This window comes from Micropterus salmoides, unplaced genomic scaffold (genome assembly GCF_014851395.1).
Source record: "Micropterus salmoides isolate LMB-PRFRI ecotype aquatic unplaced genomic scaffold, ASM1485139v1 Ms_hic_scaffold_3, whole genome shotgun sequence".
NCBI classification, from domain to species: domain Eukaryota; kingdom Metazoa; phylum Chordata; class Actinopteri; order Centrarchiformes; family Centrarchidae; genus Micropterus; species Micropterus salmoides.
In genome coordinates this window covers 38,937,312-38,953,440 of record NW_024042261.1, presented here as the reverse complement: position 1 = coordinate 38,953,440, position 16,129 = coordinate 38,937,312, and the positions used below count along the sequence as shown (strand labels likewise).

The following is a 16,129-nucleotide window of genomic DNA, read 5'->3' as shown; positions in this document are numbered from 1 at the left end:
AGTTGTACTTCCACTACTCCTCCCGGTGCTTCCACTTGTACCACTGAATCTTTTACCAGATTGGTCCTGTTGGTATTACTACTATTACTACTACTTACTGCTGTTTTAGTCGTTCTACTATTCCTAACAAGGGCAGTGAACCACAGACAGACAGAAACACACTTCCACATCCATCCATCCATCACCCATCCCTCCATCCTCCCTCCATTAACGCTCCTCTCTCCCTGCAGCCATCACAGATGAGACTCTGAGTTTCGTGGCTCGTAGCCGGCGCCTCCTGGTGGTTGTTAGCCCAGGCTACGCCTCTCAGGGCTCCCAGGCCCTGCTGGAGCTGAAGGCCGGCATCGACGGCATGGCGCTAGGCGGGCACCTGCGGGTGATCCTGATCCAGTACAAGCCGGTCCGGAGGCAGGGCTGGGTCAGGGAGCTGAGGAGAGCCCGGGTGGCCCTGGCGCTGGTCCGATGGCAGGGGGACAAGTCCAAGGAGCTGACGTCCCACTTCTGGAAGAGGCTGAGGGTGGAGTTACCTGTGAGGAGGGTTAGCAGTAGGGAGGAGGATGAGGAGAGCAGTAAGGAGGTGGCCCTGATGAGGATGATTAGTCAGAACAGCACAAACTCTCAAACAGGGCTCATCACCAACACGGTTAAAGACCCGCAGACCGTCCTCAACTGTGCAGCGTAGCCTTTACAGAGGACTACATGTGGGTCCTCTCAGTCTCCACAGAACTCTTAAAAGACATAACTTCATTATGACGGGAACCATGGAGGGCCCACAGTCGGCATATGTGTGATAGAGCTGGGACAGCCTTGGTCTGCACAGATGTTCCCTTTTTCTGGATCCAGATGAGAGTCTCTCTTTTCACCATCCTCTAAAAGTAGCTACATGATATTTCTAGGTAGGGCTGATAAAACAAGTACCAAAACGGTGCCTGGGACAAGTTACAACACCAAAGCTCTTATCAGTTTTCTACAAAACCTTTATTTCCATTTAACACAGGACTGAAACTCTGTTTCAATGATAAATATTAGCAATGATAAATATGTAACTTACGATTAGACTTTCACATAAAACTGGTGGTTAATGTTGTGAAACATCGCAATTTGGTTAGGTTAGGTCTTGTGTGTTGAACAAGGACGCTACAGGCTGCCACGTGCGTTACAAACTGACGCCAACGGGTCTTGACCATGCGTCCATATGTGACGATTTGGGAGTGAGAACAGGCTCATCAGTCATCATGAGCTAATTATATCTTGGTGCTTCGACTCGTATCCCACCTCGCACCAGTCTGGCCTGAGGGTGGCGCTAGAGGAAAGGTCATGGAGTCATTCTAAAGTGTTCATCGTCTGGAAAGTAAGAATGGGATCAGGGCATTTCAGGACAATCCAGTCCAGTCTAGGTAGCTATATTAAGTGTTGGCTGGACAAGCAGCAGCTCTCCACAGACTGTTCACAGAGCAGACAAAGATATAAAAAAAATACAGTGTGGAGATAAAACACTTCTCCAGAGACCAACAGCAAAGGATGCTATTTACCTTTTCAGCCTCAGTATTAGTTGCCCTCTCATTATCAGCATCATCACATTTCATCTGCACCATATCCATTGATTATCACTGTGTATGTTGTATTACTGCAGCGTCTGTCCAGATTACAGAGCATTTGGTTGTCTTTAAGAAGTCTGGCCAAACTGGTACTATATGTGTTTGCCAGGAGTTTAGGTTTTTCTTACTGTTTGTACAAAGAGGGCAGAGGCAGCCAACCACAGCAGCTGATAGGCTGAGACATCTGTCAGTCAAGGCAAAAATACACATAAACCAAGACATGTTAAAGGAAGTGAAATAAACGGAACTTGTGGAAATAAGACAAACATTTTAGGACACCTCAGACTCAGCGGTGCTTTGGTCCACCTGTTCTTTGAGCCGAAAGCTGTGTCTCAATTTTGATACTTCCATCAGTAAACTCACATGCAGTCCACCGTGTACACTATGTACTTACTTGCATAGTGTGTGAATTGCAATAGGGTAGTGTCTCAAATCAAACACGGTGGTTGTGCACTTACTGGAAATGACAATCCAAACATTTGACCGATTCTTCTTCTTTTTAATGGCGAATTTTAACCGGGTAGATCATTATTGCCATCATTTGACCCTCTGATTGTCACCCGCCAAAATATCTGCTGAGCTTCTTTGCTAACTTAACAATTCAGTTTTATTTAAAAAATTACGTATTTTTAGAACCACAACATTGCAGCTTCCTTGGCCACCATTTCCGCCAGCTTGAAAATGAGTTAGCGGTCCCTCCCCTTCCGCTAAGTAGCCAAGATGGCAACCGTTGAATGTGAGAAGTGTCCAGCGTTCCACACTCAGCTTTTTATGAGTTTTTGTTATGAGTAAACTATCTGGGTACTCACAGTGCATTGCATTCTGCTATAATTGTCAGTGTTAACACACTCAAAATAGTAATTGTAAGTATGGAAGGGCGCAAATTGAGACACAGCATAAGGCTAATGTTAGGATGCCTTAGCATGTTTAAGATCCTAATAGTACCATATATTATATCAGCATATATTTCAATTAGTTAACAGATATCTTATACACGGGAAATGTTAAGGGTGACACTAGAAGAAAAGTAAAAGGATCATTACAGTCAGGGAGATTCAATTGAAATAAATAAAGTTGGGTGTCGTCTGCGTAGAGGGAGATTTACAATGTCATATGCTCTTGTCTTTAAAAGAAACACAGCTGTAAAATGTTACAGTTAATACACACAGAGGAGGGAAATTTCAAATATTAGTAAAACTGATTGTTACTTTAAAATGTTGCTGTCACAATGCACTTTCTGTTTCCACTTTTATACTTATTAAAAATTACAGTATTGTAATTAGAGAATGCATGCAGGCACTCAGTATTTCATCTGTTTTTTGTTTTTGTTAATAAATGATTTTTTAAATTTAATGATATGTCACCATCTTCATTCATTTCCTGTCTTCCATTTGCACAAATACACACAAGCATATAGTGAAGATCATGATGCACAAATGGTTGAAACTAGGATTCATACAATTATTCTTTTCTAGAATTTTTTCCAGAATTTTAACATGAAATCACAGATTCTCTCCAAAAATGCCCATAAACAAGTTTGACAACAAAATCTTACCTCAAGGTCCTCTTACTGGCTTTTTGCTGAGCTTTTTACCACATCTTGAGTTGATTCATCATCGATCTGTGGCATGTTGAGAGTCTCTGCATGTTGATTTCCATAAAAAGGGGTTTGACCTGTGGTCTCCTGGAAGGTAAGAAAACTAGCAAGCTCAATGTAGAAACCAATCTAGCAGCACTAGGCTCAGATGTGATTTGAACTGTTAATGGTGTTGGATTAAAAGTCAGTGGCTAGCATTGTTTGGTATGAGGGAGAAAGCTGAATCTTCTGGGAAACAGCTGCGTGAGGAAGTTAACCAGACCTACATTCACCAAACCAACGCCTTCGTCCTCATCAGTGAAACCTTTCCTCTTGTAAAACCAAACCTCACCTTTGTGTGGTTTTTTCAAGTATGTCTTATATGTATCTAAGTATGCGCGTCTTCTTTGGTTCATGCCGTGCACCATGTTGTAATGGCATGTGTGTCGCATTCATGCAGTGTTGGCAGGATCAAGGTCCAGGAAAACCTCCCAGATTTCAGACTTGGGAGTGTGTACAAATAATTTTTTTTAAGTCATATCCCACTACTAGTCTTGATGGCAAACCAGATACATGGCCTAAATTTGGTTATTTTGTTGTTTTTTGAAGCCTTTGCAGCCCTTTTTCCACTGGGTTGTTGACACTCCCATAATATTTCCAGCCAAGTGGGAGTTACTGAAGCTGTCAGGAAATCTAGATAACTCTGAATCATAGGAGGCAAACTTGCATGCTCTTTCCACCTCTGCTGCTTGTAATTTTAGACTGCATAAAACAAGGTCATTCTGGTCTGGGTGACGTGAATGCAGCAGTGGTACTGCCCCATGTGGCCGATGGTTTACAGCTATGGCTGGAACCTCAGATGTAGTGGGTGTTTGCTGTAACATCAGTTTGTTTTGGTTTCACAACTTGGTGGTCAGTTATCCTACTGTGCATCTGGTTAACTTTCCCACATCGTGCCATGAAGAGCAGCACGCAGCTGCTTCCCTAAGCTCTTTAAATGCAGTCTTCAGGATTCAGTCTCAAGTACAGTGAGTTTCTGAACCAGATTTCTTATGAACCAGTCTGATGGTTGTTGAGATATTTGGACTGGTCTGGACCACAGTGTTGAACCGACTGACTGCCATGATCAGTACTCACTGGGCTCTGTACACCAGACTCATTTCTCAACTGCTGTACTTGTTCTGATGTTTCGTTGTCGGTAAAGTTGTTGTTCCTGACTCTTCCTGTTCAGACCTATCAGAGTGCATCCTGCATTTGATGCAGCGGAGCCGCCGCCTCCTCTTCGTCCTCAGCCCAGACTTCCTGGCAGAAAAGAGCTTCAGCCTGCTGGAGTGTCGTCTGGGTCTGTACCTTCAACATGGCCACCAGGCCTCCATCCTCGCTGTTGTTTACCGCTCAGTCAGTAAGCTGCCCTGCGTGGAAGCAGTTCAGCTCCGGCAGGCCGCCACCGCGACGGTGACATGGCGAGGGACTCGATCCGAACCGCGGCAGTCACGCTTCTGGCTGAGGGTGAGGCTGGCCCTGCCGGTCCGGCCACTCGCTATGGGCAGAAGGTTGATTGACAGCACGTCGTCTCACTCAGACCTGGCTGCCCTGGCACTGCAGAGAGCACAACGGATCCGGAACCAGAGAGACGGAGCCAATCAGAGCCGCAGAAACAGGCGGGCTTCAGCCAATCGGAGCCGCAGAGGCGGGCAGGACCCACCCAGAGGAAGGGGCAGGGTGAAGAGGGGCGTTACATACAGGGAGGAGGGCTCACAGCACAGCAGGAGCTGCTCAGGGTGCGCTGGCTTTAGTGGTCAGGTGGGCGAGAGAGGGTCCGAGCTAAGAGTAGAAACAGAGATGCAGCAGGTATCACATGACAGGACTGAGATTCAGTCAGACCCTGTCCCAGAAACACAGCCCACCCTAATTCCAGACTCACTTAATGACGCACACTTAACCCCTAACCCCACCCCTGTAGCCGACCTGGCCTCTGGTCCAGAATCTGACTCCGCCCTCCCCACCTGCGAGCAGGACAACAACGGAGCGAAACACAAACAGGTGATTGATCCAAAGACTTCTGAGGGAAAATTATGTCAGCTGTAAAAGGGGCAGGGGCTTGTGCTGCTCGATAACTCCGCCCCTTTTCCCACAGCTGAGGCTTTTTATATGATGCTGCGTTCAAGTTACACAGGAAAGCACGACTCTTGATATTCAGTTGAAGACTTTGATTAAATTATTTGTAATTATTATTATTTTTTTATTTCACCGTCGGTGTGTTTACATTCTCTCTCTATATATAGTTGTTTTTTTATTGTTAGATGAAGAGCTGAAGGTGACAGGCTGCTGTAGACTTCACTCGTTTCCAAATCAACCAGGACTGAATTCTAAAGGATTATAAATGTTGAGGCAAGACAGTAGTCAAATAGACTTTATTCCCAACTTTTCAACAAATCATATGCACTGATTTACATTTTGCACAAATCCGGTTTCCAGCTCATTGATAAGAGTCAGATGATTTTTTTGTGGTTTTATTGTGATAACATACCGAATGGCATTTAGAGATCAAAATATACTTTTTTAAGGATTAATTCAAAATAAATGTGTGGCGAACTTTATTTTCCTCACGTATAAAGAGAAATTGCCTCATAAAATGAGAATAATAAAAGATAGTTTTAAAAAACCCTGTAAATGTTTCGCTGTAAGACCTCAGAGACGGTGTGTAAAATAAGGATCTAACTGCCTTCAAGGACGAGGAAAATGACTTGCTGTGCAGGAAACATGTCTGTTAAAGATTAGCATAAAAATGACAGTTTGTCACATGAACACATCTCTTATAGATATCTAATATATGAACTAGCTACCATTGTGCAAGATATGATTCAATATGGACAGTTTTAAAAATACCGGTTGAACCATTACATGGAAAACACTAACAGACATGAAATGCAGTTGACAGACTTGTTATATAATAGACAAATAATAATGTTGATACATATTATTCAAGATTGTTTTGTTTTTTGAAGCATGTCACAAAATAACTTGAAATGTGAAAATTGTTAGATTAAAGTAAAATCATCATTTGGGACATCTCAACTTAAATTCTGTACTGAAGTTCACAACCATAACTATACGCACACATATACAAAGTGTAATGTTTGATCATTTCAGATAAATCCAGAAAACCATGAAACCAAAGTCTAAAGCTCTGCTGGCGCCCCTGAGAGGCTGCAGTGCTAATTACAGCCACAATATGAAGGAACAAACAGCTTTCTGACGATTGGTCTACTCTTACAGTCTAACATGTAACATTGTCCTGAGGGGGGTGCCGCCATCCCACGTGACCTGAACGCACCATCTGACTCATCTGATAAAATCACCCCAGCTCATTCCAACAAAGAGATAATGGAAATTATGTGATTCACTGTTCAAAATGCCTTATTTTAGATTTCTGTCTCCTGGTTACACATGTTCTGTTTTCTGATGCAGTCTTTGGATTTAATGAGTCACATTTATTTATGTTTTACACTGTAAAAGCTCCTGTTGTTAGTCTCTTAATCTGTCCATACGCTGTACCATCTGAGCCTGTTTCTGACCTGATTAATGAGCCGCACGACTCGAATTTCAGCTTCTTCTAGCGCCGTTTGCCGTGCGGTGTACGGGGCAACGAGGAGCAAACATCTGCTCCTGATCGGCCGTCAGACGGTGGGATGAATTTCTGACATGTCAGAAACAGAGCCCCGAGTTAATTCCACCACGGTCAAAGCCTCTTTTTTTTCACAGCGCCTTCATGAAGTGGTGAACGGCATCTGAAAGTGCCATGTGGATAAGACGCTGTAGACATAGGGTTTCTTGTATACAAACACTGCTGGATGCGCAGCCAGGGGGCAAAAGCACTTCGGTAGCCGATCAGAAGATTGTAGTCAACCACTGTAATCAACACAGATAACGCATTGTTTGTAAATTCTTGTTGACTCAATAATAAACTGCCTTTTCAGAGTTGGAGTTTGTTTGTGTTTCATTTTGCGTATTTATATAACATGCGTGACCACGCTGCAGGTCAGCAACACCGGACGTAATGTTGTTTAAGAACGAGGGTTCTTTCCACATTAGGCCTAACTTAGCTGTGTCACACTCAGAGATGCAAAGAAAATGGTCTTCCGTAAACATTGTGAGACCAGCAAAAAGCTTTCAACCGCGAACAATTTTGTATTCAAGCATCTGCTAAGAAACGTGAAACTTAGAAGAAAGTAGAAAGAAACTCCGGCAGCTTACGTTACTGCCAGTGAAGCCTCCACTCAGCTGGATAGAGTGGCGTTAATCAACGTTTTGTGTTTTGTAATTAAGCACTGAATACTTCTCTTATAAATGCATGTGCAAAACAGTAACGTTAGTTCAAAAGTGCAAGTGACACTTGCTTGATTTATTTAAAGGAGATTATTCTGCTTTTCCAGTCCTATATTGTAGCTCTGTGACTCCTGTATGGCAGCTTTGCATGATTCAAAGTTCAAAAACACATTTTATTTTCTTATACTGACTCTTCATGTAGGCCTTCATTTCAGCCTCTGTCTGAAACAAGCTGTAGACGCTCCTGTCTCTTTAAGGCCCCCCCTCTCAAAGCCCACTGTCTTCTGATTGGCCAAGACCTGAAGCATGTTACCAGGATGCTGTTGTCGCTGGGCGGAACAGGCAGACTGAGCCGTTGCTATGGGAGCAAATGCCCATATATGGAACACCGACTCCGTCTGGCTCCGTGTGTCGATGAACGGAGCCGTTGGTAGAAAAAGCTTTCCAGTTCGGCTGCTTGTTGCCTCCTCAGGTTAATTATTGTTCTAGTAAAGTGGATTCATTTCTAAAAAGCGCGGCATAGGCGGAAATCATGGGGGGACAAATAATGTATTGATATATAGGCTAATTGTGCAAATAGGAAAAGGTCATTAAAAGTGCTTTTTAAAAGTTTAGAAATATTTTGAGTCCCCCCTCTCGTCCCGCCTCACAGTGGTTTGGTCCACTGCCTGCTTTCCCCCTCACAGGAGTCCGGTGGCAGAAAACCAGTTCAAATCCTTCAGTAGTTGTGCAGCTCCAGTAATGTTAAGCAGGCTGGCAGGGCTGTTTTATGCACTTTAAACCTTGGATGAACTGATTCTTTTGTCTTTAATACAGATGATGCTGAGTCATTAATAAATTAATCATGACAAAAAGTCATTATTTTTCTATGAGCCCACTCTGTTTTATTATAACATTACCGAGCTTATTTGGAAGCTTGTTTAACAGCTTATTGGACTGGAACTCATCTTCTACAGCTGGAGACGCGCAGATTGAAATAGGCCGTTTCTTTTCGCTTACTCGGCTCCTCCGACCGGTGACGGGGGCCGAGCAGGGTCAAAGATCCAATTTTCTGCCGGTGACATTGAACGTTACAATCAGGCTGCACTGCTTCGTGTTTCACATGTGTGCACAGACAGTAACCTCATGTCACAGCCACACAGGCTAAAACACATCCTAGGTGTGCGGAAGTTATTCATGCAACGCTTCCTACATCTGCAGAGAAGAAAAGACAGAAAGAGGCGCTGTGAATATTGTATTGTGGGAGCAGGTGAAGACACAGTGAACACAGCTGTTGTGACGATGTCATTCAGACCACGTGGTCTCTGTCGGTGATTAACAACAAGCCTCCTCCACACGAGGCTCATCTGCTGCTGGGAAAAACCAAGAGCGAGTTCTTTTAAATAAAACTGCTGACAGATAAAGTCAGAGCAGACAGAGAGAGTCAGACAGGTGTGTCTGAGGGGAAAAGCAAGGTGAGCAGATTACTGTAGTTTTTGATTTAACACAAAAATAAATTAGAGGATTAAGTATAATTAAAATAGTGTGCAATTTATTTTCAGCTCCTTCCAGTGAAAATGTTATTTTATAATCAGTGTTTCATTATGACCATTGAGACCAGTGAGAACAGCCAACATTTATACTGGTGCTGATGGGGATCCTAATAAAAACATTTTTCCAATAAATAGTTACAAAAATGTTTGTGTAGGCTGTCAGTTATAGATCTTAGAAAGAAATAAAATCGGAATCGGCCAAAATAAGAATCGGCAGACCTTTTAAAAAAATCAATAACTGGAATCAGCCAGGAAAACTGTAATCTGTGCATCTACAGCGATAATCCTGTGTGTCAACCGATATTAAGCTGAGACCACAGATCCACCGTTGTGTTGGGTTTTGCTCATTATGATAAGTGGCAGATCAGTTGCTGCCATTAAATATCTAATATATACATATATGTGTGTGTAAGAGACGTCCTCTGTCCCAGAAGAAACCTAAATTACTATGTAGCCTAGAGGACGCAAGTTATTTAGGATAATATGACAGTGTGGTGAACCTATGAACTTTGTGTGGTTGGCCAAAAAAATAGTAGTAATACTTCTCTCTGTGTACAAGTATGTGTCCCCTTCAGAAATTGCTCTTGAGAATTAAGAAATGAGATTTACGCCCATGCATCGAGGTGATTTACCCGTAGGCTTAAACATTTCTAAAAGTGTACAGTGTGTGCTCAACAGAGGTCAGGTGTTTTTAAAAGTTTGTTTCAAGGATTTTCAAGGATCAAAATGTCACCAGCTTTCTGTTCCACAACAGAACCTGCCGAGTGAAGAGGAAGAGGAGTCATCATCAATGTTTATTAGGAAACCTCATGACTTGTTTTGACCCTCAGATGTTTTGCAGTGCATGTGACTGCACACAGGTGAGGTTAATGAGCTGACTCAGCTGTCTGTTTCCTTTCTTGGATGTAAAGTTGGAGAGCAACATCAGACTGTGAGTAACACCGGAGCAAAACTCTTTTTTAACTCCCTGTCGCTCTTTGCCTTTCCGGCTCTGCTGAATGCTTTCCAGCAGCTTCGATTCAAGCCTGTGCTTTTACTGGAATTTACTGGAAGATGTGAAACCGTTGGTGTCGGCTCTGTGCTGAGGCAGCGACTGGAAGCTGACAAAGAAAGATTAGTGATTTTCTCTAAAGGAACTTTCACTTTTGAAAAACCCAGCTTTTTGTTCACTATTGCCTCACTTACATTATTTCCTCACTGCAGCTTCTTACTGTGCAGACGAGCTGATGAATATATTTGCTTTAAATTATTACCTCTGATTGGTGGAGGTTTTACTTGCTAAAATTCTGCTAACTCATCTGCACACATAGTAAAAATAACCCACTAATTTTAGTTTCAGTCATGCTCCAAAAAAAAAGATGCTAAAACTGAGCAAAGAGAAATCAGTCAAAGACCAACTGAACGACCTCTGACTTCACTCGAAGGTTCGCTCCATCAACATCAACAGAGGTGTTTCTGGGAAGCAGGCACTCGATTCTGGTGTCCGTGTTTGGTTATTTTGCTGCTAAACAAAGTAAAACTCCATTCTAGTTTTTACGGAGCAGAGCAGGAACATCCTCCTCCATTCTTTACAGAAAGAACATAAACAGGAAGTGTTCGCATCAAAGGTCAAACGCCCTCTGCGGCGAGGAAACCTGTCGAGAGATGTGAGTTAAAAGTCCGTGAACAAGCTGCAGTCAGGAGGAAGTTTTCTTGGTTGTGAGGGGTCCTGGATCACTGAGGATCTGAAGGTTGTTGATGTTGAAGTGGAACTGAAGCATTAAAGTTTTATTGTGAAATCCTGCTTTCACCTGGTGGCCACAGGTGACGTCAGGTGGAATAAGGGGATCAGAAGCATGAAGGAAAGAGTCAGCAGGTGTCACTGTTTGACCACTGTAGCTGCTGATCTGAGACCAGCTTGTGCTTTAGACCCTGAGGACCTTCAGTCTGGGTCTTTAAAGAGCCGTTTGAGGGCTCATGATTGGCTTTCAGGTTAATAGCAGAGCAACTTTATTTATTAATCAGGGACAGCACACATTAACAGAACACCTGGACATCTCATCTTAAATGAAGTTTGTTGTCTGGGTTTTAAAATCCAACTTCATTTAAGGTGAGACATCTTGAAGCTCCTGAGGGAAACACCTGGCTCCTCTGTGTTCACCAGCTGCTCTCTGACTCGGTCTGTTTGCCGCTGAGCAACTCGTGGACGGCGGCTTTTTACAGCTTCTTCTTCTCCAGAAACGATGCTCTGAGAGCGCAGAGAGACAAACAACCAGCTGAGAGTCACTATGAGACTGAAATGAACACACAGAATAATCTGTTCTCTTTATACCTGCTGCAGCGACGGGAAGGAAAATCTGTGAGTTGTTGCAGTGTTTTGGATCAGTGTTGTTGCCGCCTGTTGAACGCTGCTCTGCTCTCTGAGTTGGTTTAACTGCCTGCAGAATTTTATTTGACATCTTTTGCACTTTGCACACTCATTCTAAAAATATTTACCACACAGCTGGACTGTACGCTGCGTCTGTGCATGAACGCTGATCCAGTAACTGCGTTTTCAGGTCAGTATTTATCCACCACAGCTGCGGCGTCAGTGAGGTTTGGAGGAGTTTGTTTCAGTTCATGAGTTAGTCATCAAAATGTGAGAGTAAAAGAGCACTTGTTAAAGAAATCATCGTTCCAGCAGGAGGTTTCTCAAGAAGAGGAAGTTGTCGTTGGCAATAATTCACTGGAAATACAGAAATCTAAATTCCAGCTGTTAAACATAATGTTTACTGACTGGTTCTTATACACTGGTAAAGCTCATCATCTCCCCACATTACCACAGCAACCACCAATCCCTCTCTGCACTCTGATTGGACGATCAGTCAGAGCTCGTCTTGTACCGGAGCCGAAGCTTCTCAGTGACCTCCGTCTCTCTGTTTGTGGAGAAGAAGACGACGAGCAGCCGGACGGAGGACGGAGAGGAAGAAGTGAAGGACGGAGGAAGAGGAGTTCCTCTTGTGTCACGTAGTCAGTAATATTTTACTGCCTGTTGGAACAACTCCACTCTCCCAGGACCCCTGAACTACCCGCAGTGCACTCTGGGTTTCAGGGTGACGTGAGGCCGACAGAGAATACCGCCGGCGGTAGACGCCCTCCCTCACGCAAAGAGAAAACAAGAGAGGCTGATAATTTTGTTGTTGCTGTTGCAGCTCAGCTGTCACTGTCCATGTTAGAAATGAAGTGACGTTCTGGAGGGAAATTAATATTCCTTTTAAGTTTGCGATGGAATATTGAGGGAGGCTGCATTTTACAGCCACAGGCAGAATACTAGAATATTTACATAAAATAATAGGCAGCAACTGTATCTAACATGTCTGTGGTCCTGAGCCCAGATGCAGTGAAACAGTGCAAAACGTTATTTCAGACATGTTTTTTCAGACTTTCACAGCTGCACACTTTATTTAACTTCACAACGATCTTGGTGTGTTGATAATCAAGTGCAATACGGTCAAAAACTGGGACTACTTCAGAAGAGTGCAAGTATAAATTCAAAGTCATTGCTTAAACCCCGGCTAACTTTTCATTATCTAACTTTCCTCAACAAAACCCGACACGTGTGAAAGCAACGCTGACAGCTGGAGCTGAAGCGCAAATCTTAAACCTTTCAGGCAAATCAAGCCAACAAGCACGTCAACTTCAGCAACCGAACCAAACATGTCAACCAATTTAACATTATTAGGGTAACATGGGGTAATATATATTAAGGAGAGCCTTAAGATAAGTTTTGTTTTTATAATTTCTGGTTAAAGTAGTAAAATGCTAGATTAGTATGTTTGGGGTAAAACCCCCCCGGTCGCTGCGCCGCTTCATGGTTGATGGTTTGTAAGTTAGATGTTATTTAGACTCTGGACAGACCCGTCAGCCAACCAGCAGCTTCACTATCAGAAAGTCTGAGGTCAGAAGCTCACATATGCTCACATTTACAGCTAACGAGCTGCCATGCGCATATTTTACCTCAGACTTTGTGCTGATGAAGCTCCAGCAGCTTCACTGTTTAAAAGCCTGAGAAATAAATTATAGGAAAGCTAAAAACATCAGGCAGGTTTATTTCTACAACACAGGTCTGTAATCCTCCTGCTTTTTACCAGCTAGCTGTAGTTTATTTTATCTATAATTTGCACATATTAAAGTGATTTCACACCATGGGGGGGGGGGGCATCTTACCCCATGTGGAAAATGCCTTTTCCCTAAAGAATCCATTTGAAAGCTGTAACCGTAGCTATTTATTTTATTATATGTTATCCAAAGTATGGCCTTCTTAAAGATACAAAAAAATCAATAAAATGTTCTGTATTGTGTCAGTAAATAGACATTGAGCTTGGGGGGCGTCTTACCCCACTCTCCCACTATTTAAAACAAGTTGAGAAGAAAACATTACAAACCAAATACAACCCACTACAGTGACTAATGTGTACCTTTGGAGGATAATGAACTTTATCAGACCTGTGCTACCATGTGACGTTACTCGGGGGGTGCGTTCACAACCCTGCCGCAACAAAACAGAGCAACCACTAAATAATTTTCCAGGACATTTGACTTTTTCTCTCATTTTCCATGACTGCAAAAATTAGTCAGATGTTTTCCAGGATGTGTGAAAACCCTGTTAACTGGCCCACTGTGCTCATTAAATTACATGTAAAACCAGCTCTGCCTTTAACAGCAAACACAAGAGGCTGCAGAGAAGAGATTCTCACCAAAAGTTTCAGTACCTTTACTAAAAAAATATATATATTATATTTAGTATAAAATTATTTTTCTCATAGTTTTCGTGTCGACTCAGGCGACTCGCTGTGACGGTGCAGTGCTGCTGATCTCACTGAGGATCAACAGTCGGTCTGCAGCCGACCGGATGAAGAACAAAATAACATTAAATTAATTTTAATAGCAGAAAGAAAACCACGATGAGCTCGCCGGTCAGCGAGCGGAGGGAGTGGATTAGCTTCAGATTACAGCGCAGCTTCAGGACTGCCACCTAATCCAGCAGAGAGGAAAGGGTTTGGTTTCTGGAGGGCCGATAACCTACATGACTAACAGGTTCACTTAATCCTGCAGAGCCCACAATCCACTGAGTTAGACCAGTCTGAACTATCTGACCTGCATCTCAAACGGCAGGCAACACCTCAGCCAACAGCAGGGGCTCATCAGCCTCTAATGTCTGGCTTTCTTTCCATCCATCCTCCGTCAACTCCAGAGCCTGCAGTCACTGCTGCCTCAGCGAAGCCTCCACAGACTTCATCTCCTGACTACGAGGTGTCAGTGGCGGCCCCGCGGCGCTGAGATAATCTCTTTCAATGAAACCGAACGATCAGCTTTCACACAAAGCCGCACTTTTCAGGAATTAGCTGCAGGATTAAGGAAGAGAAAACCGGCTCAACACCCAGCTGAAGCCTGAAGATTTTGAAACTTTACAATGAGGTTTAAATGGACGGAAAAGGACAGAACAGATTTTCTAGTGCAGGTGGCCCTTTAGCTTACTGATATTATTGTTGATGTCATGTGAAGGATCGTAACCGCTAAATGGAGAGAGAAGATTTAATGTTGTTGTTCTGTGAGGGGATGAGATGAGAATTTAACCCCCCCAACCCCCTTAAATATCTGATCTTTCTTTATTACAGTGATGTCAGTCATTTATGCCAGATAGACAGAAACAATAAAATGTTCCTGTAACATGAACATTTGCATAATAAGGCCCTCAGCTCAGGTTCTGCTGAACGAAACCTTCTCCTGTGTAACCCGGACTAGATTATAACAAACCAATCAAAACGATTAGGTTTGTAAATGGACGGCATTTATATGGTGCTTTTTTAGTCTACTGACCACTCAAAGCTGCAGACTTGACGAACTGTGGCTCCTGACAGTCCCCAACACTGCAGACCTCTCTGAAACGAGCAGGCGGACGGACGTAAAACCAGAACGGGAAAACCAAACGCACCATGTGAGGTTGTTTATATTGTTTACAAAGAATGGAATAAAAAATGTATTGGAAAGCCAACGTTTAACAGAACGCAGGGATTCGTTAGGAGGCAAAATTGTAGATTATTTGTGTTGAGGCTTTTCAGTTTTGGGTGTTCAGGCAGCTGTGGTAAAAATACATTTCAGAAGATAAGCACAACAAAAAGGGCTTTCTGGCGATACTATAAAAAATAAAAAACATTAAAACACCACAAGACAAGAAGTAAACAGGAAAAAGGAAAAAAGCAACAGTAAGAGATGATTTCAAAGTTATAGCCACAGACTGCAGACTGTGATCCCTGTCTGTAACACCAGCTGGAAAATGATCTCTAGGAAAGAAATCGAAATGAAACCCTGATTAAAATATTAAAATAAACTAAATGTAAAACAGCATCTGTCTGCTTTTAAATGTATTAAAAAAAACACACCTGAGCTATAAGCTGTGGTGTTCGAAGCTCAGAGCATCATCCATCATGTCTGTTCACATTTACTGCTGTGTGTGTGTGTGTGTGTGTGTGTGTGTGTGTGTGTGTGTGTGTGTGTGTGGATCAATAGGAAAATGGCAGAGCTTATTAAAGCACTTAAAGTGTGTGCATGCAACAACAAACGATCAATAACCGCTTATTGTATTGCTTATTGATCGTGTGTGTGTTTACCAAACCAAGCAGCAGGCAGTGTAGTGTGTATATAATAAGTATATAAGTCCATTTAGCTAATACTTTAACACTGTGGTACTAATTTTACTGAAGTAAAGTATTCGACCACTGGCAGGCTCTTCAACAGAATAAACGCAGCGTCCTCAAATAAAAGCTGGAATTTAAATAATGACTCGTTACTGGAGGCCGGTGGAGAATCATTTACTGCATCATGTACTAAAACGTCTCGCATGGTAAATTCAGTATCAAGTTAAAAGCCTACGAGGAGCGAGAGGGACTCTGCCCTCTGAGGCCTTTACTGTGCAGAATCCTGTGAGGAAACCCCGTAACGCCAAAGTTGGCGGTTGTATGCACATGCCCCCCCCCCTCCAGTAAGAAAGCCAATCATCTGCTTTTTAACAGCCGAGCCGGGAAACATATTCAGCCAATCGTGTGGTTCCACAGATTTCAGATGTTGTGGTGGCG

The 16,129-nt window shown here is 43.0% G+C and overlaps 1 protein-coding gene across 1 annotated transcript in view; it reads left to right on the top strand.

The window, feature by feature from the left end:
• The window catches only part of LOC119882583 (interleukin-1 receptor accessory protein), a 50,215-nt gene extending 47,264 nt beyond the window's left edge, over nucleotides 1–2,951 (top strand). The window contains exon 12 of the mRNA XM_038692676.1: nucleotides 231–2,951. Coding sequence (XP_038548604.1) covers nucleotides 231–682 — 452 coding nt within the window. The 3' untranslated portion in view covers nucleotides 683–2,951. The remainder of the gene's footprint in view (nucleotides 1–230) is intronic.
• Nucleotides 2,952–16,129: the final 13,178 nt, after the last annotated feature.